Source organism: Neovison vison, chromosome 6, assembly GCF_020171115.1.
Source record: "Neovison vison isolate M4711 chromosome 6, ASM_NN_V1, whole genome shotgun sequence".
Classification (NCBI taxonomy): Eukaryota; Metazoa; Chordata; class Mammalia; order Carnivora; family Mustelidae; genus Neogale; species Neogale vison.
The window spans coordinates 207924502-207952222 of NC_058096.1; the positions used below are offsets into that span (position 1 = coordinate 207924502).

Genomic DNA, 27721 nt, shown 5'->3' on the forward strand with positions numbered 1-27721 from the left:
TGACATTGAACTAAGGATTACAGGAGTGCTGAGCATAGGATGGCTCAGCCCAGGAAAGGTATTTCCCGCAAAGTTCAGTCCTTCCATCCGAGAAGTAGGGCAAGCTCAGTGAAGAAATCTGAAAGGGAATACAATCATGTGTGTCCTTACTGTCCCCTGAGACAGTAAGGTTCCATTTCTTTGCAGGCTTTTTTTTTTTTCTTTTTTTTTACCCAGAGCTTTTACCCAGCCCAACAATCCTAGACCCACATGTCCCCCAAAGGCACTGTCAAATACTGTCACACAGGCTTTGAAGTCAAATTGACTTTAAAAAAACAGGGAGTCCGGGCGCCTGGGTGGCTCAGTGGGTTGAGCTGCTGCCTTCGGCTCAGGTTATGATCTCAGGGTCCTGGGATCGAGTCCCGCATGAGGCTCTCTGCTCAGCAGGGAGCCTGCTTCCTCCTCTCTCTCTGCCTGCCTCTCTGCCTACTTGTGATCTGTCTCTGTCAAATAAATAAATAAAATCTTTAAAAAAAAAACAGGGAGTCCTAAAACAGGACAGTTTTAAGCTTTTATAATCAGAGAAGTATGAAGCTGCAAATTTACAAGAAACACTGTTCAGAAGTTTATTCAGATTTCCTCTTTTGCCCTGTAGAGATGGCAGAAGTTGACTGAAAACACTGAAGTTATTATCCAAAGTTCACAAAACTAAAGTAGCATAAAGAAAATTTAAGGAAACTTTTAAATTATGTTTCTTATAGGTTTGTAGCTTTATACTTTATAACATCTAAAGTTAGTAAAGCTTAAAACTAAGACTCCAGGGGCATGGTCATCTTGATAGCTGTGAGACCTCAGTGGGCAACTAGACGCTCTGAACTTCAATCCCTCATCTGTAAAATGGGTATAATAGCAGTATCATGGCCCCTGCACGTCGCAAGCCTTTGGGCCATGTTAGTCATTCTGTTGTGGTTATTGTGGGGAAAGGCAGTGTGATATCACACGGTAGTAAAACCCAGCAGCAATGGGGGTCCTAGGTGACTCAGTCGTTAAGCGTTTGCCTTCAGCTCAGGTCATGATCTCAGGGTCCTGGGATCGAGCCCCGCATTGGGCTCCCTGCTCAGTGGGGAGTCTGCTTCTCCCTCTCTCTCCTCCCCTGCTTGTGTTTCCTCTCTCACTGTCTCTGTTAAATAAACAAAATCTTTACAGAAAAAGAAAAAAACCAGCAGCACCTCATTCAATGCCTGTCAAGTATTTGCACTTTCCCCAGTTCTCCAAAATGTGAAACACCACGGTGAAAGAAACACCCGAAAAGCTAAAAAGGCTTTTCTATCTTGGAAGGCTCTTATTCCTCTCCGTGTACTTATGAGGAATTGAAGGCCGGAGAGGGGTTGTGCCCTCCGTCAGGTCACACAGGAACGGAGGACTCAGACTCAGTCTGTGGCCCCTGACCAAGGCTCTGCCCCTGCCCAGTACTACTTCTAGTCCTGCCCAGGATCCCCCTGCACCCTACCGCCAACAGGGCCCATCAAGTCTGGGTTGGCAGAAGTCTAGACCCTCAGGATCCCCAGCCAGGCTCCCCTGGAAGACAAGTGTCCCCACTCCATGCCTGGTTGCATGAAGGTTGGCCCGCAGAATCCTGTTTGTCCTTTGTGTGCTTTTTTTAGCTCCTGCGGATTTCCGGTGGGGACCCAATCCTGTCTTCTGGGCCTCTGGGTTGGAAGCCATGGGCAGAGTCAATTGATGGTGGCCAGGGGGAACTGTGACAGCTCCTTCTTGAGGCCAGAAATGCCAGGGCTCGAGGCTCAGCTCTGGTGAAGCAGAGGCTTGGGACTGGGTATCTTCCCGGCCACAGAGCCAGGCTGGGATCCGAGATATCTTGGACTTAGCCTGGACTGGGGGTGGTGGGGGTGAGGTCAGGTCGGGGTGGGGAACAGGGCCAGCTAGGCCTGTGACACAGTGGCTGGGGCCTGCTGGGTGCTGGCCATCTCTGACCTTGTTGGCCCCAGGCCTGGCCCAGAATAACTCTGGGGCTGGGCTTGGACCTGGTGAGAACTTGTGTCCCAGGGCACGCATGTACACGGAAGTGCAGGCACACTCTGCACTCGCCTCTCTGCGGGTCTGAGTGTGAGTCTTTGTGTGTATTGCATGATGCAGTGTGTAAGTCTGTTTCCATGCGGATGGATACGTGGTCCACATAGACCCACACACAGGGCTGCCTCCTGAAATGTGCTACATGGGAGTCCTGCCAGTGAGTTCAGTAGTAGATGGGTCTGTGTGGTGCACTTAAGTGTGCACACCACACATCCCTATGACTGTGGAATCACACATGTGCGCAGGGGGACATGGGAGTAGTGTGCACAGGTGTGTGCCGCACTGTGGCACTGTGCCTAGTGGTGGGACTGGGCATGGGCCCTTGGCCATGTTGTAGGGGACCAAGGGCAGGCAGACCCGGGGAGGTTGTCCTTCGTACACTACTGGGGGCATTACAGATGACTTGGCCCCATCCGAGAGAGAGACAGAGAGGCTTGGCGGGTTTTGCCCCATTTGGCAGATAATAATACCACGCTTTGCAATGCTGGTGAGGTCACCCAGCCTGGGGGTGGGCGGTGGTGAAGGGAAGACCAGTACCAGCCTTCCAATCCCCCTAGATGTGCTGAACAGGAAGTCTGGGCTGTGGGGAGGAAGCGGAGGGGGCCTGTCCCTTCCTGCTCCAGCCCAGCTCCTCCCTCAGCAACAGGTACAGATGAGGACACTGAGACCCAAAGAGGGGAAGTGCTGGCCCAGAAAAGCCAAACACAAAATCAGCTTCCTCCTGCTCGGGACTCTGTCCTGCCTGCCTTGCTGGTCACGCATGGTGAGAACACGCACTCTTGGGCAGCCGTTCGCTCTCTGCATGTGGCTATGGCCACGCTCCAGCCCTTGACCCTTCTTCCCAAGCCCCAGAAACCCCTTGCCTGACCACCCCCATGTGCCAAGGGACATGCAGACCCACCAGGACCCTGCTCTTTTGGGAAGGAACCCCTTGAACCATCATGAGCCCCCTTCACTGGGGACCTCTCTTCAGCTTGATAGGATGAGGCATGACTCCCCACCCCTCAGACTTGAGTAGGAGGTTGGCGGGCTACCCTTTCTGCTCTTCCACTGCCCGCAACCGGTTCTGTTGGTCTCAGTGTTGTCAGCCATGAAAGGGGCAATGACTCCAGTCATCCCCTGGAAGCTGAGTCCCATGGGAATTGATGGGGGTTGGGGGGATAGGCATGGCCCCTGGAGGGGGACCAGACAGCAAGCAGACAGCGGGCTCCTTTGTTACAGGCTGAACCTGTCTCCCCCACCCCCCAGCCCCCCTTGGGATTAGGCTTCCACCACCATTTCCAAGGTCACAGGCTCTGGAGCAGACAAGCGCTGGCTTCTCGCTCTACTGGACCATGTAGAGACCCAGCAGTTCGGGCAGGGGGACTTCCCTAAGGTCACACAGAAGGGAGTGGAGGCTGGCCGTACACACCTGGCCCAAGGGACCACAGGGCAGCCTCGGTTTCCCCCACCCTCGGCTTCAAGTTTCTTGTGATTCTTGTGATTCGGTATTGGTGGAGGGGGTAAGGGGCTGCACTCAGGCCCCAGAACGTCAGAACAGGGGCAAGTGCACTGAGAAGGCTCTGGCAGGACCAGGAAAGCCACGCTGCTTCCCTGACACTGCTTGCTACGCTGGGAGACCTTCCCCTGGGGAAAAGAGGCTGGCCCGGGCCTGAGTAAGTGAGTGAGTGGGTGTATGTGTGTGTTTCAGGGGGCGGAGGAGTCAGTACCCCTTCTCTCACTCCCATCGGGTCCCAGGAAACTTCGGACCCCAGAGAACTCCGGGTAAAGGCCGCAAGAGTAAACCTCTGGCGGGGGCGGGCCGACGCCACGTCCCACCTCCTGCCAGGCGGGCCGGTAGGCGCCAGCTCCAACTTCCACTGGCAACTCCCGGAGGTGGGGCGGGGCGAGGGGCGGGGCTGGCGCCGGGGGCGTGGCGGGGGCGTGGCGGGGGCGTGGCGGGCGCCGGAACCGGCGGGCGGGGGGTGCGGTGGGCGGTGTGCGGGCGGCGGGCTGCGAGCGGCCGCGGCGACACTCCCAGCTCGGGGTACCGGCACCGCACAGGTAAGGGCGGGGCGGAGGTCGCGCGTCTGTGGCCTGACTCCTGTGCTCCGCGTTCCCTCACTCCAGGTGGGACCTTCGCCTAGCGCCCCCTTGGCCAGCGCGTCGCCGTCCCTCCACGACTCCTCGGTCCCAGGCGGCACTCACGCCGGGGCTGTCTGAGGTTGTCCCAAGGCCCCCTCCGTGCCAGCGGACTTAAGCCTCGTCCTCCCCGCCCCATGGACACCCGGCTCGGTTTTAGGGGCAGCGCAGGGACAGCCCCCGCACCCCCGTGTGGGGTGCGAGGGCCGCCTCCTGGACCTCACCCAACCTGGGGGACTGCCAGGAGGAGGTGACGCCTGCAGTGAGACCGGCATGGGCAAATGCCTGGTGGCTGGAACAGGATCCCATGTTTGGGAAACTCTGGGGACTGCGTGTGCCCGGACAGGGAGGGGCAGGAGAGCTGTGAGAGCCTGGGAGTGGGGTGGGGGGTGGGGGGCTGTCTAGGAGGAGAAATTGGGAGCCATGGAGGGCCAGAAAAGGGGTGCGGGGGTGGGGGGGAGGCCCAAGTGGTGACTGAGGGGTCAGCTGTGGCAGTTGAGTGCTGCCTCCCTGGGGCAGCCCCCTTCTGCTCTACTCCTGTGCTTGCTGGTTGTTTTAGGGGGCCTGGGCAGCCCAGAAAAAAGTCACCAAGCAAAACTTCCTTGCCTGTCCTGACCAGGAAATACCAGAGTGGGTGCCATGACAGGGTGTGGCCCAGGGGCCTAAGAGGCCTTGGAGAGGGTAGGGGATGTCCCAATGACCCTGCCTGAGACCAACCTGGCTTGGACAGAGGCCGGGAATGCAGGGGAGAGAGCAGGTCTGGCTGCTGGTTAGATCGGCACGGGGACGGGCAGCTGACTCACCTGGGCACGCCGAGACTAGCCAGTTCTGTCCTCACCCGCCCCACAGAGAGCTCCAAGGCTGCCTGAGGAGGTAGGAGGCTGGGCCCTGCTGGGAATTTGCTGTGTGCCCTGAAGCAAGTTGCCCAGCCTTTCTGAACTGCCTAGCTCAGGTGAGCCTGGTGGGACAGGGAGCCAGAGGCCTGGGTCAGACTGAGCCTTGCACGTGCTCTACAGATAGTGTCTGGCCCTCCAGTTCCTTTCTAGGCCTCAGTTTCTCCATATGTACCTCCTGTGCAGCCTGCCACTAAGGGACCTTAAACCTGGGTAGAGGGCGAGGGTAAGGAGGCCATGCCCTTGACCACAGGGTGGGTTGGGGGTATGATGGGATTTGACCAGGGATTACTCCTGCTGGGTCCCTCTCATGTTATGGCTTAACACCTCCCCTCCACCCCTAAACACACTCATGTCTGGTCTGCTCCCTGCTCTCACATCCTTGGTTGCCTCCAGGATGAATCCCAAGCTCCCTAGCCAAGGAGTAGGGTCCCATGGTCAACACCAGGCCAGACCCCCAACCTCATCTACAGCCTTCCCCCCACCCACTACCTCACCAGTCATGCTTAACTTCTGGCCTGTCCTCTGGGCGATATGCCTCAGTTCCCTAGGGGTGACATCCCTTTGGGGCCACAGATCTGGAAGGGTCCTAGAGTCGTGTCTGCCAGTCTGGGTCTGTAAGACTCATCCTGAGGGGCCCAAGCAGCTTTGAGCCGGGAGGGAAGCAGAGGACCAGGTCTCCACACCCAGAGCAGCTCCCCGCACCTGTTTGTCCCTTCTAGGGAGGACTTACATAATTTGAAAGCTCTGATCTAATCAGACCCCCATTTCACAGAGGAGGTGACTGAGGCCTAGAGAGGAGCAGGGCTCTGGATAAGCTGGACCATGACCGGCACTGAGCAGTGGTGGGTGGGGAGTCAGCAGGGAGTCCCTTTGGGGTGGCTGAGGTGTGGGCCAAGGGTGCAGGCAGATAAGTAGGGAGGGGTAGCTGCCAGCCCTGCAGGGGGGAGGGTGGGGAGTCTGAGGTGGAGAGGGATAGAGAGCTCCATGTCCTGGGTCTGGCGTGGCTGGGGTGAGTCCCAGATCAGTGTGAGTGTGGGGCTGCTTGCTACTCAGGACCTCCCAGCCTCCGGCTATTGACAACAGGTCCACACTCGCCCTCATCCGGTTCCTATCCGCTGGCTTCGGAGGATGCTGGCTGCACCCTCTTCCTCTGCCTTTATCCTGTGTCCTCACCTCTCAGTTCAGACCCCGACTGACTGGCTGCCCACTGGAGATGGAAAAGTCAGCCCCAAAGGGTCTTTCCATTCCATCCGTTTCTGGAGATAATGGGGGAGGGTCATTCGGTCCCCACTTGCTGTACCCTGGCCCCAGGTTGGGGGAGGGTGCATGGGGATTTATAGGGCTGTCGCAGGGGCCCAGAGGGGCCCAGGGAGAAAGCAGGCCACAGCTGGGTGTCTAGCTGCTTCCCCTTCCTGCCTGTCCCTCCCGAGGCCTCGCCCTCCTGAAGCAGCAGCAGCAGGAAAGGTGGGGCAGGAATGCCGGGGCCTGGGCCCTTGGCCAGGGCTCTGAGGCGCCTGCCCCCCCTTCCCCAGAGTTGCAGGTTTTGCCAGGGGCCTGAATGCCTTCTGGTGCCACAGGGCTTGGGTTGGGAGGGATGAGACCCCTTCCTCTCTGCTCTTTTTGGGCTGTCTGTGTTGCCTGCCCATTCCAGAAGCTTCCATTGTATCTCCCACTCCACCCCACTCAGCTAACTGTGGAGCCTCAGAGTGTCTGAGCCAGGGAGAGGCAGTGTGAGGGTCTGGGACTAAGAAACCCTCCAGCTTTCACCCCTGAGACGTCTGGTCAGGTCATTTGGGCAGATGAACTTTGCTTGGTGAGGGCATCCAGCGCTGGTGGGAGAGGGCTGTGTCTCTGGGAGGCTGTAGCCTGGCTGGGGGTGGATGGGTGGGTGTCTTGGAGCCCAGGCCCCCTGCTCCCCCTGCCTCTCATCAGAAAGCCGAATTCCCAGGGGATCCCCTGCCTGCATGGTGGGCCCCTCACTCCGGGGTAAGAAGTCCATAGGCTCAAGCCTACCTGCCCACCCCTGCAACCCCCCCCCTTTCTTCCAGGCACAGCAGGGTCAGCCGGGTTGAGGGCCAGGGGGGTCTAGCTGTTACCCACGCTGACCTCACCCCCCCACTGCTCGGCACTGTCATCATGCCCATCTCTGCAAGTCTGACTCTGGGTCCTCCCGCTTCCTTGCCCTGAGGTCCTCCATGGCTCCTCTGATGACCACTTAGGCCACTCTTACCCTCAGAGCCTGGACCCTCAGGCCCATGATCCTTTGCTCTCATGGTGTCCCACCTGCATGCTTTGTCCATCTCTCTGCCTCTTTATTTCTTGCCCATCTGTGATGGCTCCGGCAGGAGAGCACCTCCCTACTCCCCTAGACCTTTCCTTGCTTACACAGCCCTTTGGGTGACAGGGGGTCCCCAGTCATGGTCTTGAGAAAAAGGCTGGGTTCTTCTGACAGTGTGTCCTCGTTTCAAGAGACTCGGTGGAGGGGGAGTGAGGTCAGAGCGCCATTAGGTATTACTGTGAGCCCTGGGGAGCCATGGTGGATGTTTGAGCAGGGGAATGACTAGGCCAGAACTGGGCTTGAGGAGCACCTGCTTGGTCAGGTCTCTCAGCTGGGCCCAGGGGCAGAGCAGAACAGGGCAGGGGTCAGTGGCCTGTCCAGAAATTCCTCTTTGAGGCCGCCTGGGCAGATTGCTCACAGCTGTCATGGGTGGTCCTGGGCACATGGACGGAAGGCATGGCACTGACCCTGCTCTCGCTGGGGCCCTCACTCTTGCTTGTGTCCCTTTCACAGGCCCCGAGGGCAGTGCCCTGGCCATGTGCAGCCGGGAGGAGGAGGCCCTGCGGCGGCTGGAGGAGGTCTTCTCAGCTACCCTCGCCCGCATCAACAGCCTTGTCCTCCAGCCCCTGCTCGAAACCAGTGAGTTTCGGCTCTGCAGTGGCGAGGGTGGGGGACACTGGAACCATCCTGGGGATCCGAGCCCTATCCTGTGAGACCTTCCGAGGCACAGCTTTCTCAGCCTCAAACGGGAGTGAGAACACTTGGTATCGGCATCCTCTGACAGGACTGGGGCTCTGCCTGTGGTCCCTGGCTGTCCCCTTCTCCGAGGCATCGCCCGGGGCCAGACTGTGAACCCCTAGCCTAGACCCAGCTATACATAGAGTCAAAATCCCACCTCTTCCAGGCCGCGGGCCTCATTCTCTGCTTGGATTCTCATCCCACTCTCACCTGGGCCATGACCCACTTGGGGGCTCACCTGTGAAGTGACCTTGGTTCGGTGCCTTCCACCTGGGGGCTCTGACCGTGCTTCTGTGGGTACCAGAGGACCATGGGATCTTACGGACCCCATATCCCAGACCTGAGAAAGCCCAGAGTCTTGGGGGATTTAGTGTACTTGGTGCCCCTAGGTCATGAGTGCTGACCCTGTTTCGTGAGGGGGTGGATTGGTCCCCCCGCCCCCGATTCCTCAAGGGCACTGCCCTGCACTCTAGCCTGCCCGTCCCTGCTGAGCTCAGGGTGCCACACCGGCTTCCTCTCCTGTCCTAAGGACCCCAGCTGCAGCTCCTGGGCTACAGGGCGCCGCCCCCCTCACATTGCATTTGTGCTGCCCCCCTTCCTCCAGCCCCAGAGCCCTCCGACCCCCAGGTCAGGGAGTGCCTGCGGCTCGTGCAGCAGCTGCACCAGAGCTCCCAGCGGCTCTGGGAGGTGACGGAGGAGAGCCTGCACTCGCTGCGGGAGCGGCTGGGCCACCACGACGCCGTGGGTCTGGAGTCCCTGCTGTTGCTGCGTGATGCTGACCGTGTCCTGCAGGTCCACGTGGAGTAAGACAGCGAGGAAGGCTGGGGCATGAGGGCTCACCTGGCTTAGGTCAGGCTTAGGCCAAGGTCTGGGTTCAGTCTGGGGTCGGGCTCTGCTGGGGTCGGCCTCAGGGCCTTGGGCTTCACCCCGCCCCCGGGCACTGGCTCAGAGACCCCAGACCTGAGCCTTGGGGCCTCCCAGGGAAGAAAGACTAGGTGGAATTATCTGGTCAGGGGCAGGGCTGCAGCCAATCAGTGGGTGGGATCTGGGGATCCTGGCAGGGCAGGGGTTGGGGTGCAAAGCTGCGGGCTGGGCTTGCAGGCTGTCTCCTGTGCTGCTGGCAGGTACATCGAGTCCTATGCTAGCTGCGTGGCAGTGCAGGCCTTTCAGAAGGCAGCAAAGAAGAGGAGGTGAGCCCGGGACGCTGCAGGGTAGGGTCCCTCTGCGTGGACAGGGACAGAAGGTCAGGGAAGTCCCATCCCCAGAGCGGGTGTCAGAGCCCGTGATTCATCCTGGTTCTGATAGTTCCACACTGCTCCACACCGGAAGAGAGGGAGAGAAGTCTATGGGGGCTGTAAGCACAGTCCAGACATCCAGTAGCCAGACTTGACCCTGGAAAGGGGAAAGAGGGGCCGTCCTGTTCAGGGTGGGTGCTTGGACTCAACAGTCCCTTCACATGGAGAAACTGCCATTGACTCTGCAATAGGGCGGCTGTATTAACCTGACGGGAGAGCCTTCTGGGGTCTGGGATTGCCCCTGGGATCTGGGGGCTCAGCTGGGGGGGATGGCCGTGGGTTCAGGAATGGAGGAGGGGAGTGAAGGTGGTGTGTGTGGCTGTCCATCCACCCAGGGAGTTCTGGCGGGGCCAGCGCAAGGCCCTGGGGCAGCTCCTGTTGGGCGTGAGCTCCGAGGCCTCGGTGGGCACCACACTGACCCAGGCCCTCCGCCAGCCGCTGGCCCACCATGTGCAGCAGTATGTGCTCCTTCTGCTGAGCCTCGGGGACAGTGTTACGGAGGTAAGTTGCAGGGGTGTCAGGGTGGGGGCATGGACCGCTCACCGGGCCTGTTGCTTGTAGGGGAGCCAAAGGAGGAAGGAAGTTGGGCCCTGGCTCTGGGGACTCACCTTACTTGGTTTGAATAAGACCCAGCCACATGTTGGGGATCATGCAGTGTCCTGGGCCCGGTGGGGGGAGTGGGGGTTAATGGGGCCTAAGGTCCATGGCTGTGCCCTAGGGGGGCCGGCAGAGACCCAGGAGCAGATGGAGAGCCGTGTTACCGAATGTGAGGACTCCTGGCCCAGGCCCAGAGCCTCTTCTCTTTGGCCTCTCCCTAAAGGAAGGGCTGGCAGGCAGAAAGGGACACACTTCGGCTTCGATCCAGACCTTTCGAGCAGCTGGGGCCAAGCCGGGGCTGGGGCAAGCATCACAGGGTGGGGGAGGCTCTGACGAGTCCCCCATCTCCCCGACTCACCGGCTGCTCTGTGTCCCCGCAGCCTCACCCCGCTCGGGAGCTGGTGGTGCACGCGGCCACCCTCTTTGGGAACCTGCAGTCCTTCATGAGGCAGGCACTGGACCAGGCCCTGGCCACGCAGGCTCTCTGGCACTCCCTGAGCAGCCGGCTGAGAGTGAGTTTAGGGCCCGATGCGTGGTCAGGGAAGGGGCCTGCTGGACTCGCTGTGTCTCCATTGCCCCATCTGGGAGTGGGAGCGGGGGCCGAACCAGGTGGGTGGGACGTCTGTCCATCCAGCAGTCCTCAGGCGCTTGCGGAGCACCTCCCTGGTCAGGGGTCAGGCACCTGGTGAGCTGGCTCTGGGGAAGGGGAGTCAGAATTAATGCCACCAAATGATCCCATGGTGACGTCACTGCTCGCTGTGGCATGTAGTGCCCCCACTGGGGTGGAAAGCCCCCCGTGCCCTGGGAGGGTGTGACAGGCCTGGGGCACAGGGTAGACAGTTAGGTGAGCAGGAGAGGGGACATGACTTGCTAGTGAGAGGCAGGGACTGCAGAGCCCCAGTGAGTGTTGTTGGGGGCTTGGTGGGGGCAGTGGGTCGAGGGGCGGTGGGCGTCAAAGCGAAACTTCAAGACAGGCTGTGCTGCCCCTCCAGACCTTGGAGCCCCGGTGTCCACCACCAAGCTGGGGGCCTCCAGGAGATGCTCAGACTGTGGGGGGCTGGCGTGCCTGGCAGAGGCAGGTGGAGGAGTGGGTACAGCCACCGGGAATGGGGGGTGCCTGAGCCCCTACCCCCCTGCTCTGCTCCCCAGGATGTGCTCTGCACCCCTGCACGCCGACTCCTGCAGGACAGCCAGGACATAGCCGTGACGGTCACTCCGTTGCGGGCAGAGCGTGTGCTGCTATTCAACGATGCCCTCGTCTTGCTGCAGGTTTGGGGGAGCTGACCAGAGGTCCTGGGGCTGCAGCGGGGGCCTGGGGCCTGACCGAGAAGCAGGAGGGAGATAGCTGGCAGCAAGGGAGAACTCAGGCTCCCTGGGTTTGGGGGGGGGATGGGGAGCCGAGAGGCTGGAGGCCGGGGTGGGGGCGGAGGGTAGAGTCATTCCTTCAGGAGGGGGACGCTGTGGGGCAAGGCTGCTCCAGGTGTGTCCCAGCCTCAGCCCTTGCTGACTGGCATCCCTGCTAAACATCCCCTCGGTTTCGTCCTCTGCAAAATGGGACGTTTGGGAGTGAGTTTGTCCTTCTGCGGATGCTGGACAACTCTTAGTTCTCTTCCTGGGTGGCTCTTGGTGGCTGGGAGGGCTGGATAAAACCTCAGGGCACACAAGAGGCTTCTAGAGAAGAGTGCCACATGGGAGCAGTGCCTAGGATTCTGGATATCACAGGCCGGGGGTTTGGGATTGCTCCCTGGCCGGTAACCTTGACTGTGCCTAGCTCCCCGTGAACTCAGACTGCCCTTGTGTTAGCCAGAGCACTGTCTTCTCTGTCCCCTCTGAATGTCAGTTGGGACTCCCCTGCACACAGGAAGGCTGAGGCCTGGCAGGGAGGCTACCTGCCCAGACCCGTGTCTACTGAAACCTGGTTCTGGGGTTCTGATACACTTTGAACTCCCCTCCACTCCCGACTTCGCTGTCTGTGCTCCAGATACACTGATGCATGTCACTTACATGCTCTGTGCCCTTTCCTACCTCTGAACCTTTGCATGTCCTGTGCTGGGCCCGCCCTTGTCCCTGCCTGTGTCTGGTCCCCTCCTTCTGCCCTTTGGGCCTGGACCTGGACCCCCTTTTCCTCCTGGAGCAGTGAGGCAGTGATCAGCCTGCCTAGGCCAGGCAGGAGGTTGCTGCATGAAATTTTTTAGAAGAAGGGATGTTCATCAGCTCTCAGAGCGGGGACTTCTTTCCAGGTAGAAGAAGCAGCATGAGCCAAGGGTCAGATTGAGGGGGACTAGGGGAGGCTTGAGATGGTGTGAGTGTGGCAGGGCCGTGGTGCCTTGGTGTGGAGGGGACAAGGAGTGGGGACGTGGGAGCCAGGAGTGGTCTGTGTGGTCTCGGGGGTCTGGCTTAGCAGCGAGGTCCCCATCCCCCAGACGGTAGGAGCCTGAGAGGTTTCTAGCAGGGGCTGATGGTATCCGAGCTGTGGCCATGATGGAGCGGGATGTGGGAGCTGTGGGATATGGGGGAGGCTGCTCCCGAGGTCCCCACCAGCCCTCAGATGGGAGGGGAGACGGAGGAGCTGCCGTGGAGGTGGGGACCAGTCTCAGTGCTGGGCATGCTGGCCTGAGCAGCCAGGGGACACTCAGTGGTGTGGCCGCAGGTCAGTGCCTGGAGCAAGCCTGGGCCAGATCAGTAGGGGAGCGTCTGGGCTGGGCCCTGGGTGACCTGGTGCCCCATCTTCTTCCAGGGTCACAGTGTCCACACCTTTGATCTGAAGCTGGTGTGGGTGGATCCTGGGCAGGACGGGTGAGCAGCCCCCTCCAATGACACCCCGGGCCTTCTCTCCCTCCACCCTCATGAAACTGCCCGCACCCCAGGGCTGGGGCCTCCCGGAACACCCTCCTGGACAGAGTTGGGGCCTACTCGTCACCTCCATCTGTCTAGGTGCACCTTTCACCTCCTCACACCCGAGGACAAGCTCTCCTTTTGCTCTAAGAATGCTCAGGACCTGGTGAGTGTGGGTGGGCTGTGAATCAGGGCAGTGGGGGGGAGAGGAGTGAGGGGAGATACCAGGAGGGGTGGGGGAGGGCACTGGTGTGGCACCCTGGAGGCTCCCTGGGAGTGGCCAGGCCTCTGGGGTCATGGTCAGAGGGCGGCAGTTGTCAGCCTGGGGTCAGGCATCAAAATGCCAAAGCCCAGGGCATTTTCCCCCATGAAGCCGGGATTGGGGCCTATGCGGGTCCTGGTGGTTCTGTGTGGCCCCTCTGGGCAGACCCTGAAGCCACACAAGAGGAGCTCAGGTCTGGATGCGGGGCCCTGGGGTGCAGCATGCGGTGAAAGTTCCCCCAAGTGCCTGAATAGGTCAGGGGGTGGGGGAGGCAGTACTATCTGGAGCTACCCCACAAGGCTTCCTAGAGGGGCCACTGGCACAGCAGGGACCTCTCCTGTGTCTCCCCTGTCCCCACCAGATGGTCTGGCAGTGGAAAGTGACTCAGGCCGTGTGCCAGGCCCTACGTGGGAAGAAGGACTTCCCTGTGCTGGGGGCGGGCCTGGAGCCCTCCGAGCCCCCCACCTGCCGCTGCGTGGCATACACCTTCCGTGCTGAGGGCCGGCTCTGTCAGGCCACCTACGAGGGCGAGTGGTGTCGGGGCAGGCCCCATGGCAGGTGAGCGACCGGGGCTCCTCCTGGGAGTCGGAGGGGCGGACAGGACCCAATCACCTCCAGCCACCACCAAAGGCTCTTCCTTCCTACATGCGTCGGTCAACTCTGTTTGTCTCCCATTCTGTCTAACGCGCCGTCGGACAGGACCTGGCCCACAGTAGGTCTGTGCCACGTGGAGTGTAGATGCTGGTGATGAGCCCCGGGCACGTGGGACAGACTGTAGGTCTGCAGTTGCTGTTCTCAGGAGGGCCGAGGGATAATTTTCATGTCCCCGTGACACTAGCTGGTGATGGAAATGGTTGGCAGACCTCCTGTCTTCACCAGTCTTTACGAGAACACGCCGGGGGAGTGTTACTGCCCATTCTGTAGGTGCAGAAGCTGAGGCCAGAGACTGGCATGATTTGCCCAAGGCCTTAGGGCAGGTTGTAGGGTGAGTCCACAGGTCTGTGTGACCCCACGAGCAGGAGGGCTTTGGGAGCACATGCGCTCCCGCTCCCCGACCCCCAGGCCACAGCTGGGAAAGCCGAGGCCCAGAAAGCAGAAGGGACTTGCCCAGGTGAGCTCACAAGTGTGTTAGTCTCTGAGACCTTGCCTACTTCCAGAAGGGGCTCGAGGAGACAAATGAACAAAACACAACAAACAAGCAAACAAACAAAACCCAGAAAACATGAGGCCATATCAGAAGAGGAGAGGAGGGTGCTAGAAACCACTGAGGAGCGTTTGACTTAAGCTTGAAGTTTAGCTTGGACCTTCCTGTTGATCAAGGGGGGAAAGGGAACCTGGATGTTTCCAGAGCCCTCCCTGTGGGGTGTGGTGAGTGTGCTGGCGGCTGCTGGGGCCATTGTGTCAGGAGTCGAGAAGGACTGGGAGCCCCTGTGGGTCAGAGAAGGAGGCTGGGTGGGGGCAGAGAGTCCGCTCCGGGGGGAACGTAGACCTCTGAGGGAGCCCGCGATGGAGGTCAGCCGGGGGGCCTGTGTTTGTTGAAGGGTGGGCCTGGCAGGACTGATACGCATGGACCTCAACTGTCTTGCAGGGGCACCCTGAGGTGGCCAGATGGCCGGAATCACGTGGGGAGCTTTTGCCAAGGCCTGGAGCATGGGTAAGGCGGGGGGTGGGCAGACAGGTAGCTTTCGTCCTCGCCACCGTCCCCAGCCTGGCCCCATCCTCGATTCCCAGACCTCGGGCAGGAACTTAAGGCGATTTGGTCCGGCTCCCCTTAGTGCACAGAGGGGAAAGCCCAGAGAGGGGGCGGGCCATGGAGGGCGTGGTTGGGGCCGGAAGGTGCTCCGGGGATGTGTGATGGGTAGGGACGGGGGTGTCCCGAGAGTGGCCCTTGGGAAGTAAAGATTCCTGAGCACCTAGGACATTCTCCCCGTCGTCTGAGAAGGCCCTTTGGAGGCAGGGACACTCTGGGGCAGCATGGAGGGGTGCCGTGGGGTGTCCTGGGTCAAGGGGACAGCCAGGTGCTGACGGCACTCCCCATGCACCCACACTGGCAGCTTCGGCATCCGCCTGGTACCTCAGGCCTCCGAGGACAAGTTCGACTGTTACAAGTGCCACTGGCGGGAAGGCAGCATGTGCGGCTACGGCATCTGTGAGTAAGTGCCCCTCGGCCGGGCGGCAGGGCGGGTACGAGGGGCGGCCGCGTGCCCCGGGCTGAGCTCAGGGAGGCCGGGCCAGCTTTGGTGACCCTCCGCAGGTACGGCACCGACGAGGTGTACAAAGGCTACTTCTGGGCAGGCCTGCGGCACGGATTTGGGGTCCTCGAGAGCGCCCCGCAGGCCCCACAGCCCTGCAGGTACACGGGCCACTGGGAGAAGGGCCAGCGGAGCGGGTATGGCATCGAGGAGGACGGCGACAGGTGAGCACTCCGCTGCCGCCCCTGCGGGGTGAGGGCAGGGTTAGAGCTAGACCCCCACACAGACCGGGGTGCCTCAGGGTGCAGCACTGTCATCAGAGGATCTGGTCCATTTGTTCCCCCAGAGCCCCCCTGAAACCTCTCACTTCCTGTCCACAACCTTGGTTGATGCTGAATCTCTGAATGAGGGGGCCCTGAGCTCGCTGACCAAGGAGCGTCCCCGGTCTGGCCTCTCCTTGCACTGTCCGGGAGGAGTTTCTGTGCCCTGGTCTAGTCCATGTAAGGACCACAGCCCTTCCCGGCTCTCTGGGCTGTGAGACAAAGCCCAAGGCCCTCAGCCTGGCATTCAAGACTTGCCTGTTTCTCTGACCTCACCCCTGACATGCCGCCCGTGCACCCTGCCTGCCTTCTAGACCACCAAACGCCCCCTCGTACATCGTTTCAGTTGTAGGCTCCTACCTCCGTGACTTTGCTTTCCATCTGCCCTTCCTGCCACCGCTTCCAAGAAGCCTGCCAGGATACCCTCCCCCAGGCAGGCTCCCTCCTCCTCCACCCTCTTTTCCTCTTGGAGGTCTTGACCTCTCACCCCATTCATGAGTTGAGTGGGTTCAGGCGATGTCATTGCTCCTTACCTGCTCTCCACCCCCATCCCAATCCCAACCACACCGGCAGAGCACACAGAAGTGCCCTGTCGTGCCGGGAACGATTCTGACCCCACTCTGGCTCCTCTCCAGGGGGGAACGCTATATCGGCATGTGGCAGGCTGACCAGCGCCATGGCCTGGGGGTCATGGTCACACAGGCTGGTGTCTGCTACCAGGGGACCTTCCAAGCGGACAAGATGGTGGTGAGTGGGGTGACCCATGTGTGCCCTGAGCTACCCTCTCCCTACACTGGTGCTGCATTCTGGCCCTGCTCTCAGGGCCCCGATGTTGAGCAGAGGCTGGTGGGTGGGGCAGGAAGCTGGGTTCCTAGGTGCTGGAGGAAGCCAGAGCCTCAGCAGGAATGCAGTTCTGCCAGCCCCTGACACTGGCCTTGGCCCTCCCAGCCTCAGTTTCCCCATCAGCAACTCAGGTTCGCTACTTCCTGTAAACGCTCAGGGAAATTAGCAAGGATGAAGTGCACAGGGACGGTGATACCAGCCGCCTCTGCAACGGACATGTAGACACCCCTGCGTGGAGGCCAAGCTCTGGGCTCAGCTCCCGGTACAACCTCACAGGACCCTCCCAGTAACCCTGTGGATCGTTTCACTGTCCCCAGCGAATGAATGACACATGTGAGGCTCAGAGAGGTCAGAGAACCTACCTGGTGTCACATTCTATCGAGTGGCAGGGCTGAGCCTCGCTCATAGGTCTCCTGAGCCCTGGCACACCTGCAGCCGCCTCCTGCCTCCCCCACACCTGGCCATGTGCGTCGGCACATAGGAAGGCTCTGGCCTGGGGATTTTTATTGTTGTTCTGACTTGTGCTTTGGCTTGGGCTCCACTTTGTTCTGGAAAGGATTGAAGGAGGAAGAAACTATACGAATAGACATATTAAAGATTCAAGTAGGACACAAATTATACCCCACTGGGCCCTGAGCTTCCTGACAGCCAGTGCAACAAGGGAGCCTATTCAGCTCCACTGTCGCTGAGGGTCAGTGACAGGGGAGTGGGGTTGGCTGAGGAGAAGCCCAGCACTTCCTGAGCCATCAGTGGGGAAGGAAGGGCCCCCGAGAGAGCTGGAGCCAAGTCCCAGGCAGTTATTCAGAGGAACGCAGGAATGAGGTCTGTGGGGCTGGTGCTCAGCGCTCAGCGGGCCAAGGGCTGGCACCCACCTCAGTACAGTGCTGGGGGGTGTGACAGGGCTCAGGACTGCTCTGCCCCCGGGGTTGATGCCTACTTCCTGTCTTCCTGCCGTCCCTCTCCACTCCCAGTCTCCTGGCCCTTCCCTTGCTCCTACTCCTGCTTCCGTCCCTAGGGCCCCGGGATCCTCCTCTCTGAAGATGACTCCTTGTATGAAGGCACCTTCACCAGGGACCTGACCCTTGTGGGGAAGGTGAGGACCACTGAGACCCATTCCACCCCCACCAAGGTCTTGGGTGGACCCTGTAATCTCCCCACTCGGACCCAGGGCTGAGGGAGTAGGCAGTGGGTAGGGAAGGTAGGGGAGGGCCTCTCTCGTCTCCATGGCATCCGGTGGGCACCATGACGTCCTCCTGCTGTGGAGCTGTGATTCGATCCTGATGGGAGGCAAGAGGGGACAGGTGTACAGGGTGCCGGTAGCTGGGCTCTGTCTCCCGAGAGGCTCCTAGGTCAGAATCTACCCCTTCCACCGGCATCGGTGCCTTGGGCAGGGGCCCCAGGAGTAACTGTCCTTCCGCATCGTCCTGACCGAGCTGACCCAGCAGAAGACAGTTGGGCCCTCCTTGGGCCTTTGGAAATGTGGGGGCTGTTTCAGTCTCCTAATGACTGGGGGGCACTGTGGCATCAAAGTGGGGAGGCCAGGAGTGCTTGGAATGGGACAGCCCAGGCAGCAGGACCCTTCCCAGGGCCAATACAGCTCATGCCTTCCCCAGGCCTCTTCCTACTTCTGGACTTACCCCGTGTCCCGCCCCTCCCCAAGTCCCACAGTAGTGGTTCTCCTGACCTGAGAGTCCCTCCCCCTCTCCCTCCCAGTCTCCCACCTTTGAGGTGAGCTCCTGGGCCATTGGCACAACTCCTGATTGGGGGCTCCTGCAGGTGTGGACGATTAGGAACCCCCAGGGTGGGGCCAGTGGAACGGATGGTGGGAAGGCGACCTGTCAGTCCCTAGCCTCTGTGACCCAGGATGGACAGGCATGAGGCCTGTTGTGATTGGAGGGAAGGGCAGCTGGACGGACAGACAGGTGTCCCTGCCTCCTTTCCCTGGTTTGCAGGGCAAGGTCACCTTCCCCAACGGCTTCACCCTGGAGGGCTCTTTTGGCAGTGGGTCAGGGAAAGGACTGCATACCCAGGGAGTGCTGGACACAGCTGCATTCCCGCCAGATCCAAGCAGCACCAGAAAGAGGTGAGAGCCTGACCCGGCCCCTGGCCTGTGCATTCTGGAGTGTGTGTGTGTGTGTGTGTGTGTGTGTGCTTGAGCGTGTGTATGTGTGTGTGTGCACCGTGCATGTGCATGTGTCTGTGTCTGTGTCTATGTCTCCAGCCCCGGGACTTGGGCCTTACCAGAGGAGCTTTTCTGTACTCCCTCTTAGCTCTTTGGAGAGTTCAGCGGACTCAGGTCATACAGCCCTCGAGTCAGAGACTTCTGGGATCAAGGGCTATGGCATAACTTCACACACCATAAAACCAGAGAAAAATATTATGCAGAGACTGCTTAGACCCTGCTTTTTTTTTTTTCTTTCTGGGAAGGGTACACGGTCGTTTGTAAACACAGCACAAATAAGCAAGAATAAAATGGAAATAAAAGTATGAGTTGAATTTAAAGGAAGGGACGGGACAAGTAAGTCCTGTGATAGTGATGACTGAGTGTGAGCCTGGCTCTGAGTTCTCTGGCAGCCAAGGTAAAGAAGGCAACTTGCTAAGTGGTCTTACTGTCGCTATCATGGGGTCTTTGAGAAGGGGATTGACTTTTTCCCCATGGGGACAGAGTTCTTCCTTGGAAAACTAGTTCAGATGGTGACTTGGACCATGTCTGTTGAGGTACGGATGGTATTTCTGATGGTCCCAGGTAGCATTGCAGGTGTGGGGAGGGAGTAGAGTTGATTACTAGACCCACTGTCCTTAACATGCTTCTCCCTGACAGCAGGAGCTGGGAGTAGACGGCAAACCTCAAAAGCATGGCCAAGCCTGGGTGGGGTGCAGATGTAGGAAAATCTGTGAACCTGACATGGGAAGGTGGGGCTCTATTAGGCACACACATGGTCAGACCCCCAGGCCTGCTGGTCAAGACAGGATCAAGCTCAGGAAGGAACCAGGTGTGGTGACAGGGAACGTGGGCTCTCCAGGCAGGAGGATCCAGGACTTCGGGCCGTGTTCTCTCTTAGGCCAAGAACCTGCTGTCTGGACTTGGCCTCCAGCTCTCCAGAACTCTCTGTCTCCTTTCCAGGACTCTGTATGTCCCTTTCTTCTCCACTGTGGAGTAGATTCTCTCTCCCTTTCTCTGCCTCTCCTTTCTTCTCCTGGAGGCTTGGAGGTCAGCGCCCCCCAGTCCACCCACCATTCCTGGGCCCCGGCTCGGGGCCAGGCGGGATGTCCCCACCTCTCCAAGGGCCTGGACGGGGTCCTGCCCGCTACAGCCCCATTCCTACCTTCCCCCACCCCCCCCACTGCCTCTGTCGCAGGCAGCTAGGTGTGGGTGCCTTCCCCGTGGAGAGCCGCTGGCAGGGGGTCTATGGCCCCTTCCGGGACTTCATTAGTGCCGGCTGCCCTGGGGACGAGCAGGAGGCCCTGCTGGGCTTCCATGTACAGAACTCGAGGGAGCTGCGCAAATCCCAGGAGTACCTGTGCTGTGAGAGGTAGGTGCATTTGCGCGTGCGTGTGTGTGTGCATGGGGAGTACTTGCCTGTATGTGTGTGTGTGTGCATATGCATGCACATGGGGGCACCCACGGGGGCATCCAGAGAACCAGGGCGAGCATCCGTGGGGCTCCGGGTAGGCTGGAAGGAAGGCCTCCTGGAGGGGGCAGGCCGTGGCCCACGGGTAGGTGAAAGACGTGTGCCCGGTGCCCCAGGACCCAGCCCGAGGCCTGTGCAGGCAGAATGGAGGACGTCCTGGATGAGCTCTTGCTGCACCGGGAGCCCAGGGCCCTGCGGGAGTGCCTCGAGAAGGTGAGGGCTCTGGGGGAGGGGGTCTGAGGGGAGGGAGGTCATCTCACTGCCCCTTGTGCTGTCTGGATGGCCCAGGCCCGCGAACCCCTTCTCCTCTGAGGGTCTCAGTGCTCCCATCTAGGAAATGGGAGCAGCCTTGGGAGCCTTGCTGGGGCATGCTTTGCTCCAGCTCCTGGCGGCGAACACCTCTCTATTGCCTTTGCACCTGCCAGGCTCTGAGCAGCTCGCGGCACCCCTTGGGCAAGCTGCTGCGGACGCTGATGCTGACCTTCCAGGCCACATATGCGGGCATCGGGGCCAACAAGCACCTGCAGATGCTGGCCCAGGAGGAGGTGAAGCAGCACGCAAGGGAGCTCTGGGCCGCCTACAGGTGAGCTGCATGGTCCCTGGGGACGACCGCAGCCTGGTCTGTGAGCACAGGCAGGTACAGCTCCGCCCTTCCCCGAGGTTAGGTGCTCAGCCTAGCTCCCTGGGCAGGAATGGTGCGTCTGGATCGAGAAAGAACCAGAGAATGTGTTGGTCAGTGTTCTGCTGGCGAGCAAAGGGGTTAGAAGGTGGGAGATTATAGCAAGGACTGCCTGTAGCCAGAGTCCCAGCCTAGACCAGGCACTGGGCTGACCCCTGACCCCAGGGGAGCGCTCAGCCTTCGAGGGCTGAGCTTCCGTCTGGACTCACACCAGTCTGGGGTGAGCTGAGACCCTGTCTATTATTACAAATGGGGGCCCCAGATGCTGCAATTCCAGCATTCTGGGGCTGAGGTCCTGTGCTCCCGGCCTCCTAACTACAGAGGTCTGGGAGGCTGGGCTCCCCACGCTCCATGGCTCTGGGGGGCGGAGCTTGCCACCCTGGGCTTTGGTGACTTGGGCTCTGTGGGAAGTGGCAGCTCTGCCGTCCATGTCATCCATTTGCAGGGGTCTGCTGCAGGTGGCCTTACGGCGCAAGGGCCAGGCTCCAGAGGAGGACGAGGATCCGGAGGCAAGGTGACTGCTCCTATGGGGTGTGCAGGGTCCCCGCCCTGGGGGTAGCCAGGCTCAGGACCAGAGAGGTTGCCCATGTTCGCTTCTGGAGCCTCCCTTGGGGCATTAGGGGTGCTTCTGGGGAAGTGTTGGGGGCTCATGCTACTGACCGATGTTCGTTCAGCATCTGAGGATTGGAATGCCCCATGACCTCGTCATTGGGTCATGTGGGCAGGCCCCCCACCGCGAGGTATCAGGTGCATCTTTGTTGTAAAGTTCCTGTCACAGCCTCCTCTCTATGGTGCCCACCACCCCAGGTGCCCTCTCCCCCCTACATGCAGATAGGGAAGCTGAGGCCTGGCAGGGGCCAAGCCCGAGGCCACACAGAGTGGGAGTGAAGTGCGTTGTTAAATCTGTCTCCTGTCCTCCAAGACTAGACCTTATAGTTTGCCTTCCGATTTCAGGCCCAGAGATCCCAGTCAGGGAGGCCTGTGGCTGCATTGCTGGAGACATGGGAGATTGGGTTAGGTAGAGCATCCCCCATGGAGTGCTAGGAAGCCCAGAAAATGAAGAGGCAGCCCTGGACCAGCGTGACATGGCTGCCGAGTGCTTTGCTGCAAGTCTCTTGTCTAGCCGGGGCCTGGGTTTTGCTTTCGATCACATGGGGATCAAACCCTGCCCCAGCTGCCAGAGTGGTTCTTGGCATCCAGCGAGAGGATCTGGGGCCATGGATTTCAACCGAGGGAGTGAATCCCTGAGAACGGACTTCGGAAGCATTTTCTAGGGAGTGGAGGAGACAGGGACGCTGTTTGCTGTGGGACAAGGAGCTCTGTGGGCTTTTTGAGGGGCAGGCCAAGTAGGGATCCCTCCCCTTGGGGCCCCCCCTGCCAGCCCCAACCTGTTCTGCTGCTGTCACTCAGGGACCTGCAGGTGCATAGCCTCGTGCTGCCGCTTATGCTGCCCAGCTTCTACTCGGAGCTCTTCACTCTCTACCTACTTCTCCACGAGTCGGAGGACAGTCTCTACAGCCAGGGCATTGCCAACCTGAGCCTCTTCCCTGACACAAAGCTGCTCGAGTTCCTAGATGTGCAGAAGTAAGCCTTCCCTCCTTGCCATGTTTGCTGGGGCCCATGTGCATAGAGGGTACACACAGAGGTCAACGGTCTTTAGCAGCAAAGGGGGTGGTGTTCATTGGCTCACATACCCATGAACTTCTAGCTTTATGCTAGTGTGGCTAGCTTCAGGTGTGGCTGGATCTAGCTGCTGAACTACCTAGTGAAGGGAAGCAGCTTCTCTTTTTCTCTTGATGTATCTCTGGCTCCCATTTATGGTGCCAGACATGGTACCAGCCACTCAAGGTTTATACTTCACCAGCTCTGTCCCCCACTGTGCCCCAGGGAGCCTGTGTTCCCTTCCTCACAGTTCTAGCAGGGCCCCTGAAGTCCCTCACTGGCTTGTCTCGGTGTGTGAGACTGCCCCTAAATGCTATCTGTGGCCCACATAGGCCAATCTACTTCCATATCTACTACGGGGGCTGGAGTGAGGTGTCCTGTTTCCAGCAACTGGACTGAGAGTGGGGGAGGGGAGCTCCTCAAGGGGAAACTGAGGACTGTTCTGGGAGCAAGGCCCTTTTGCCCTCAGTTGTTAAAACATCCTTTCTCCTCAGTGCCCCTTCTGATCTCCTGATGCTAGGAGTGACCACTGCCCAACAGAGGGCATGGGTGCTCTCTCTCCCCCCATACCCAGTTTCCTTTGTCACACAGCTGTGGTGTTTCCCACCCACCTGAAACCCCGTTTCCCCTTCCATCGTGAATGTCTCCTGCAACTGAATAGCTACCAGCCCAGAGGGCTGGGTGCCAGCAGCTTCCCTAGTGTCCCTTCCTCCCCACCTCCTCCTGCCTCCTCTCTGCTGCTTCCTCCATGCTTGCCTCTCCACTCCACTCCATTGTCTCCCCTGCCCTGTGCTGTGTCGCGTGGTACCCACGTCCCTCCCCATTCACCAGCCTGTCTCGGCTCACAAAGCCTCCAGAACAGTCTCTTCCACTGTCATTCTCTGGCCCAAGCCCTGGGATTTTGCTCACAGGGTCCCTTGGCCCGCAGCACTGCCCTCTCTTAAGTTCTGGGGCTGTGTCTTCCCCAGGAATCTCTCCCATTCTCCCCCTGCCCTGGCCTCCATGCAAGCACTCAGAGAGGCCATCGTGGACCCCTGTCCTGTGCTCAGCCCTGCTGGGGGACATGGTGTACAGGGAATGTGCCCCCTGACCTCAGACCCTGCCCCCTCCTCCTCGTAAAGGCTCTTTGTCACTCTTGTTTCATTTCAGGCACCTGTGGCCCCTCAAGGACCTCACGCTGACAACCAATCAGGTGAGAAGGTGGGTCCGTTACCTGCCTCAGGTAGGGGGAGGCCTGAGCGTTGAGCAGGGCCCGCAGAGTCTGCTCACCCTCCGCCTTCCTGCTGCAGAGGGGCCCAGGCAGTGCTGGCCAACAGGTGTGGGGGACACCCACCTTTCTGGGTTGTTCTGATCTCTTGTGTGGGTGAGGGGGCGGCCGCTGGCACCCCCATAGGCGGGTGCAGACCCAGGTTCCACCCCTCTTCCTGGCTGTACGGCTGTGGGCAGATTACTTGTCTCTGAGCCTCAGTTCCCCCATGGGTGAGAGTACTCCCTGTTGTGGGGTTGGTGCTCCCTCATGAGAGTGTTGGGAGGGGGCGGTGGGCCACTACACACCAGGTTGTGGCCCTCCAGGTGTGCGTTCTGGGCCAGCAGCAGCTGGGAAGCTGTTAGAAAAGCAGATTCTTGGACCAGCCCCACCTGTGACCCAGACATACTGAGTCAAACTCAGAGCAGACCTGAACTCTGTGTTTCAACAAGTCCTTGGGTTGAGAGCCGCTGACTTAGGGACCCATCCCCAGTGGCTCCCAGTGGCCATTGGGATCATTATCTTCCTTCCCAACCCCCTGGAGACCATTATCCCACTTTCCAGTTGAGTAAACTGAGGCTCACGGTGGCACTGTGACTTGCCCTAGGCCACTCAACCCTCAGGGCGGGGCTGTCCTGGAGCCAGTGATGGGAACCGTGGGTGGTGAGAGTTCTGACTCTGGGAGGGAGGGGGTGACAGGGCTGGGGGGACCCTGACCTCATAGTCTGTTCCCCCTGCCCCCCACCACTGTAGAGACTTTCCCTGGTCAGGGACAAGTGCTTCCTGTCAGCCACTGAATGTCTGCAGAAGATCATGTGAGTTCACGCCCTGGGCAGGGGAGGGGGAGGGGGGACAGGAGTGTGGGGGCCCCTGGTTGGGGCTGAACATGAGGGCCCCTGCCACAGCACTACGGTGGATCCCCGGGAGAAGCTGGAGGTGCTGGAGAAGACATATGGGGAGATTGAGGCCACCGTGTCGCGTGTGCTGGGCCAGGAGCACAAGCTGCCCATGGACGACCTGTTGCCGCTGCTTATCTATGTGGTGTCACGGGCCCGGTGAGCCCCAGCCGCGGGGAGGGGCGCTGAGGGGTGGGCTACGGGAGGACCCCGTCCCATCCGGCAGAGAAACCCCTCCTAGGGTCCCGTGGGGGCCAGGAGCAGAACGGGGACCGCAGCCCAGGTAGCCAGCCATCCGGGCCAGGGCTCCGTCCCCCGCTGCTGGGGGCCTGTCGCGGATGGGCCCCTTTCTCCCTCTCACTGTGGGGCTGGGTATTCTCCAGAATCCAGCACCTGGGAGCCGAGATCCACCTGATTCGTGACATGATGGACCCCATCCACACAGGAGGCTTGTATGACTTCTTGCTCACAGCCCTGGAGGTGAGGGTCCGAGCTCTTGGACAGAGGCAAAAATACTCTGGCCCATGGGGCAGACACCTTCTCTGCCCTGGACACTGTTGTGGGGATGACCCCAGATTCACTGCTCGTATGTGCTTCTGTGGGGAGGGCCCCACGGGGTCCCTGGTCCTGCCCTTGTTAAAGGGGCTGGGGAAGGGCTCCCTACTTCATCCCAGCCCTTGGGTCCCTGGGACCTCCAGCATGTTCCAGGCTGTTCCAGGCTGCCTCCCTGAGCATAACAGGAGAGGGGAGGCCCCCTTCCTTGCAGACCATGGCAGAGGCTGAATTGGAGTCGGGGTGGTCCAGGCCGGGGAGATGGGTGCATCCCAGTATTGGGCCGTTTTTGCACGGGGCCAGGGGCGGGCAGGCCAGCTCCCCGTCAACCTGGCCTCTTTCCCACCAGTCCTGTTACGAGCACATCCAGAAGGAAGACATGAGGCTGCACCGCTTTCCTGGCCGCTGGGACTCCAAGGAGCTCTGGTAGCTGGGCCGGCCCGGGGCCCACTACAGAGCGGAGAGGGGCCGCCGTGGACATCCCTGGGGAGCAAGCAAGGCCAGGGCCTCATCACCCGCAGAGCAGACGGCAGACTGGAGGTGGCTCTCGGAGGAGACGAGCAATTGGTGTCTCCTGAGGAGATACGGCTGCTACCGCCCCTGAGCACTGATGGCAATGACACTGGAGCCGGGGGCTTCCCCTCCCTCTCGCCCTGCCGCTAGGTCAGTCTCAAGGATGACCTCCTTGACCTGCCTCGACTCACAGGTTTTTTGCCAACCAAGCCTCCCCAACCTCAGTGTTGTTGTCTGTGTCTCAGTGGCCCAGACGGTCTGTGACGGACCTTCCGCCCATCTTGCTGGATTCTGGAGTCCTTCTGGAAGTTTGCCATTAGTCTGCTGGGCTGATTTCCTCCCATCATTGTCGGTGTTGTTCCCTGTTTCTCCACTCTCGGTCCGAGGCTCCAGGTGGCTAGTGACCGCTCTGTGTATTAGAATTCTTGTCCACGAGCGGCCTCCTGGGGACCTGCCTCTTTCCTGACTCTGTCCCAGGGCAGAGCTGGCCTCTCGGGAGGCAAGGCGGAACAGAGTCCGGGCCCCCTGGCCTGCTGGGTGGCCTCTGGCCAGGCCCTTCCCCTTGGTGGTATGTAATCAAGCAGGGGCTCGGGGGTGTCCGCTGCAGCCGTGCCTCTGTGGGGTACATGGGAACGCCGGAGCAAGCCACAGGGCAGGATGAGGGCACTCGCCTTGTTCGCTTCGCCTCCTGCGGGTCCCATGTGCCAGCAAACTGCACACCTATGGCCCACGGGCCTGCATGCAGGAGGACAGCAGGGGTGTGGGGCCATCTGTGCCCTGTCCAGGTTTGGGACCCTGTGGGGGTGGGGGGAGCCCAGGGGGAGTTCAGGTGCCTTTGGGAGCAGAGGACTTTGCTCCCCTGCTGGTTCTTGTGTGGGACTAAGAGACACAGGAGCAAGGGCTTGGGGTGGCTTCATCCCTGTCCAGCCTCGTTCCTCATCCCCACAGCGAGGGGCTTGGACTGGGTGACCTAGACAGGCTCCCCCTGTGCTAACAGGAGATGTGCAATGGTAGGCAGGGTGACTGTGTTCTGAAGGGGTCCAGGGGCAAAGTGTGGGGAGAGGGTAGATTTATGCAGGAATGTGGCCCCAGAAGGCAAGCTGGGCCCCAAGGTGGCCACCATGGCCACCTTGCCACCGTGCCCTGGGTTGTGAGTGATCTCGTCACCATTCTTGGCTGTGCTTTCTGTAACCAGAGCGCTGACCTCAAGGCCTGTGAGGGAGGGGCTGAGGGAGGCTCTGAGAAAGCCCAGTCAGCCATGAACCCAAGGCTGAGTCCCTTCCTGGAGGCCCAGGGGTGGGGGACAGCTGGTGGTGGGAGGAGGTCACCCACAGATCCTCAGATGACGTAGGGCCTTGGGGTGGGCTGAAGCTTTCTCTGGCTGGTTCCACTGAGCGTGGCAGTGTGAACGAAGTCTTGGGCTCTGGTTTTGCCGGAAACCCCTGTGGGGTACTGTCTGGACCATGGAACAGTTGAGGAGGGCTGGCTCTCCTCCCAGAAAGGCGCCCATGGCAGAGAGAAGAGAAAACCAGCAAAGCCGAGTCCATGGCTACTCCAGAGTGGGAGCTGGGGGACAACTAGAGGGCCCCAACTCCTGACCAGGCCTCTTACTCAGATCACCCCCGAGGGTGCTAGAAGCCAGGGCACGGCCCAGACAAATCCCTTGCCCACTGCAGCCTTGGAGAAGACTAGAGGGAGTGGGGGTGGGGTGGGGGTGGGCAGAGGATTGCTGGAGAAGTCTCAGCAATGCTGTTGAGTAAATGCTCCCTTAGTGGGGATCCTGAGTGAGAGCCACCTGGCCTCAGCTGTCTGCTCTCCCAGAGGGATGGATGGATGGACACTGGAGAAGGGATAAGTTCAGGACTTGGGTCAAGGTCCATGTTAGGGATTAAGGTTAAAGTCAGAAGCAGGGTCAGTGTCAGGTTAGGGTTAGGGGTTAGAATAGGAGTGAGGGCGAGAGTTTAGAAGGAATGATGGTCAAGGTCGGAGTTCAGTCAAGGTCAGAGTGAGGGTAAAATCAGGTACTGGGTCCAGATCAGGACTTCTCCTGGTTGGCCTTGTCCAGGGTTGTGCAGAAGGGAGCTCTGGCTTTTA

At 60.1% G+C, this 27721-nt stretch overlaps 1 protein-coding gene across 2 annotated transcripts; it reads left to right on the forward strand.

Moving 5' to 3' along the window:
• The first annotated feature begins 4071 nt into the window (after window positions 1-4071).
• On the forward strand, window positions 4072-25968 carry ALS2CL (ALS2 C-terminal like). Of its 2 annotated transcripts, none has more exons than XM_044253717.1 (26): window positions 4072-4113; window positions 7879-8004; window positions 8708-8906; window positions 9228-9293; window positions 9734-9899; window positions 10376-10507; window positions 11145-11264; window positions 12733-12791; window positions 12930-12996; window positions 13454-13650; window positions 14681-14746; window positions 15147-15245; window positions 15347-15508; window positions 16240-16351; window positions 17463-17540; window positions 18400-18530; window positions 19807-19980; window positions 20196-20292; window positions 20505-20662; window positions 21204-21272; window positions 22169-22342; window positions 23570-23612; window positions 24420-24481; window positions 24572-24721; window positions 24946-25042; window positions 25464-25968. In XM_044253717.1, the coding sequence occupies exons 2-26, from the start codon at window positions 7902-7904 to the stop codon at window positions 25542-25544; spliced, it is 2862 nt and encodes a 953-aa protein (XP_044109652.1). In that variant the 5' UTR covers window positions 4072-4113; window positions 7879-7901; the 3' UTR covers window positions 25545-25968. The 2 variants fall into 2 exon arrangements, with proteins under 2 accessions (XP_044109652.1, XP_044109651.1); XM_044253716.1 differs by lacking the exon at window positions 4072-4113 and adding an exon at window positions 4862-5143.
• Window positions 25969-27721: the final 1753 nt, after the last annotated feature.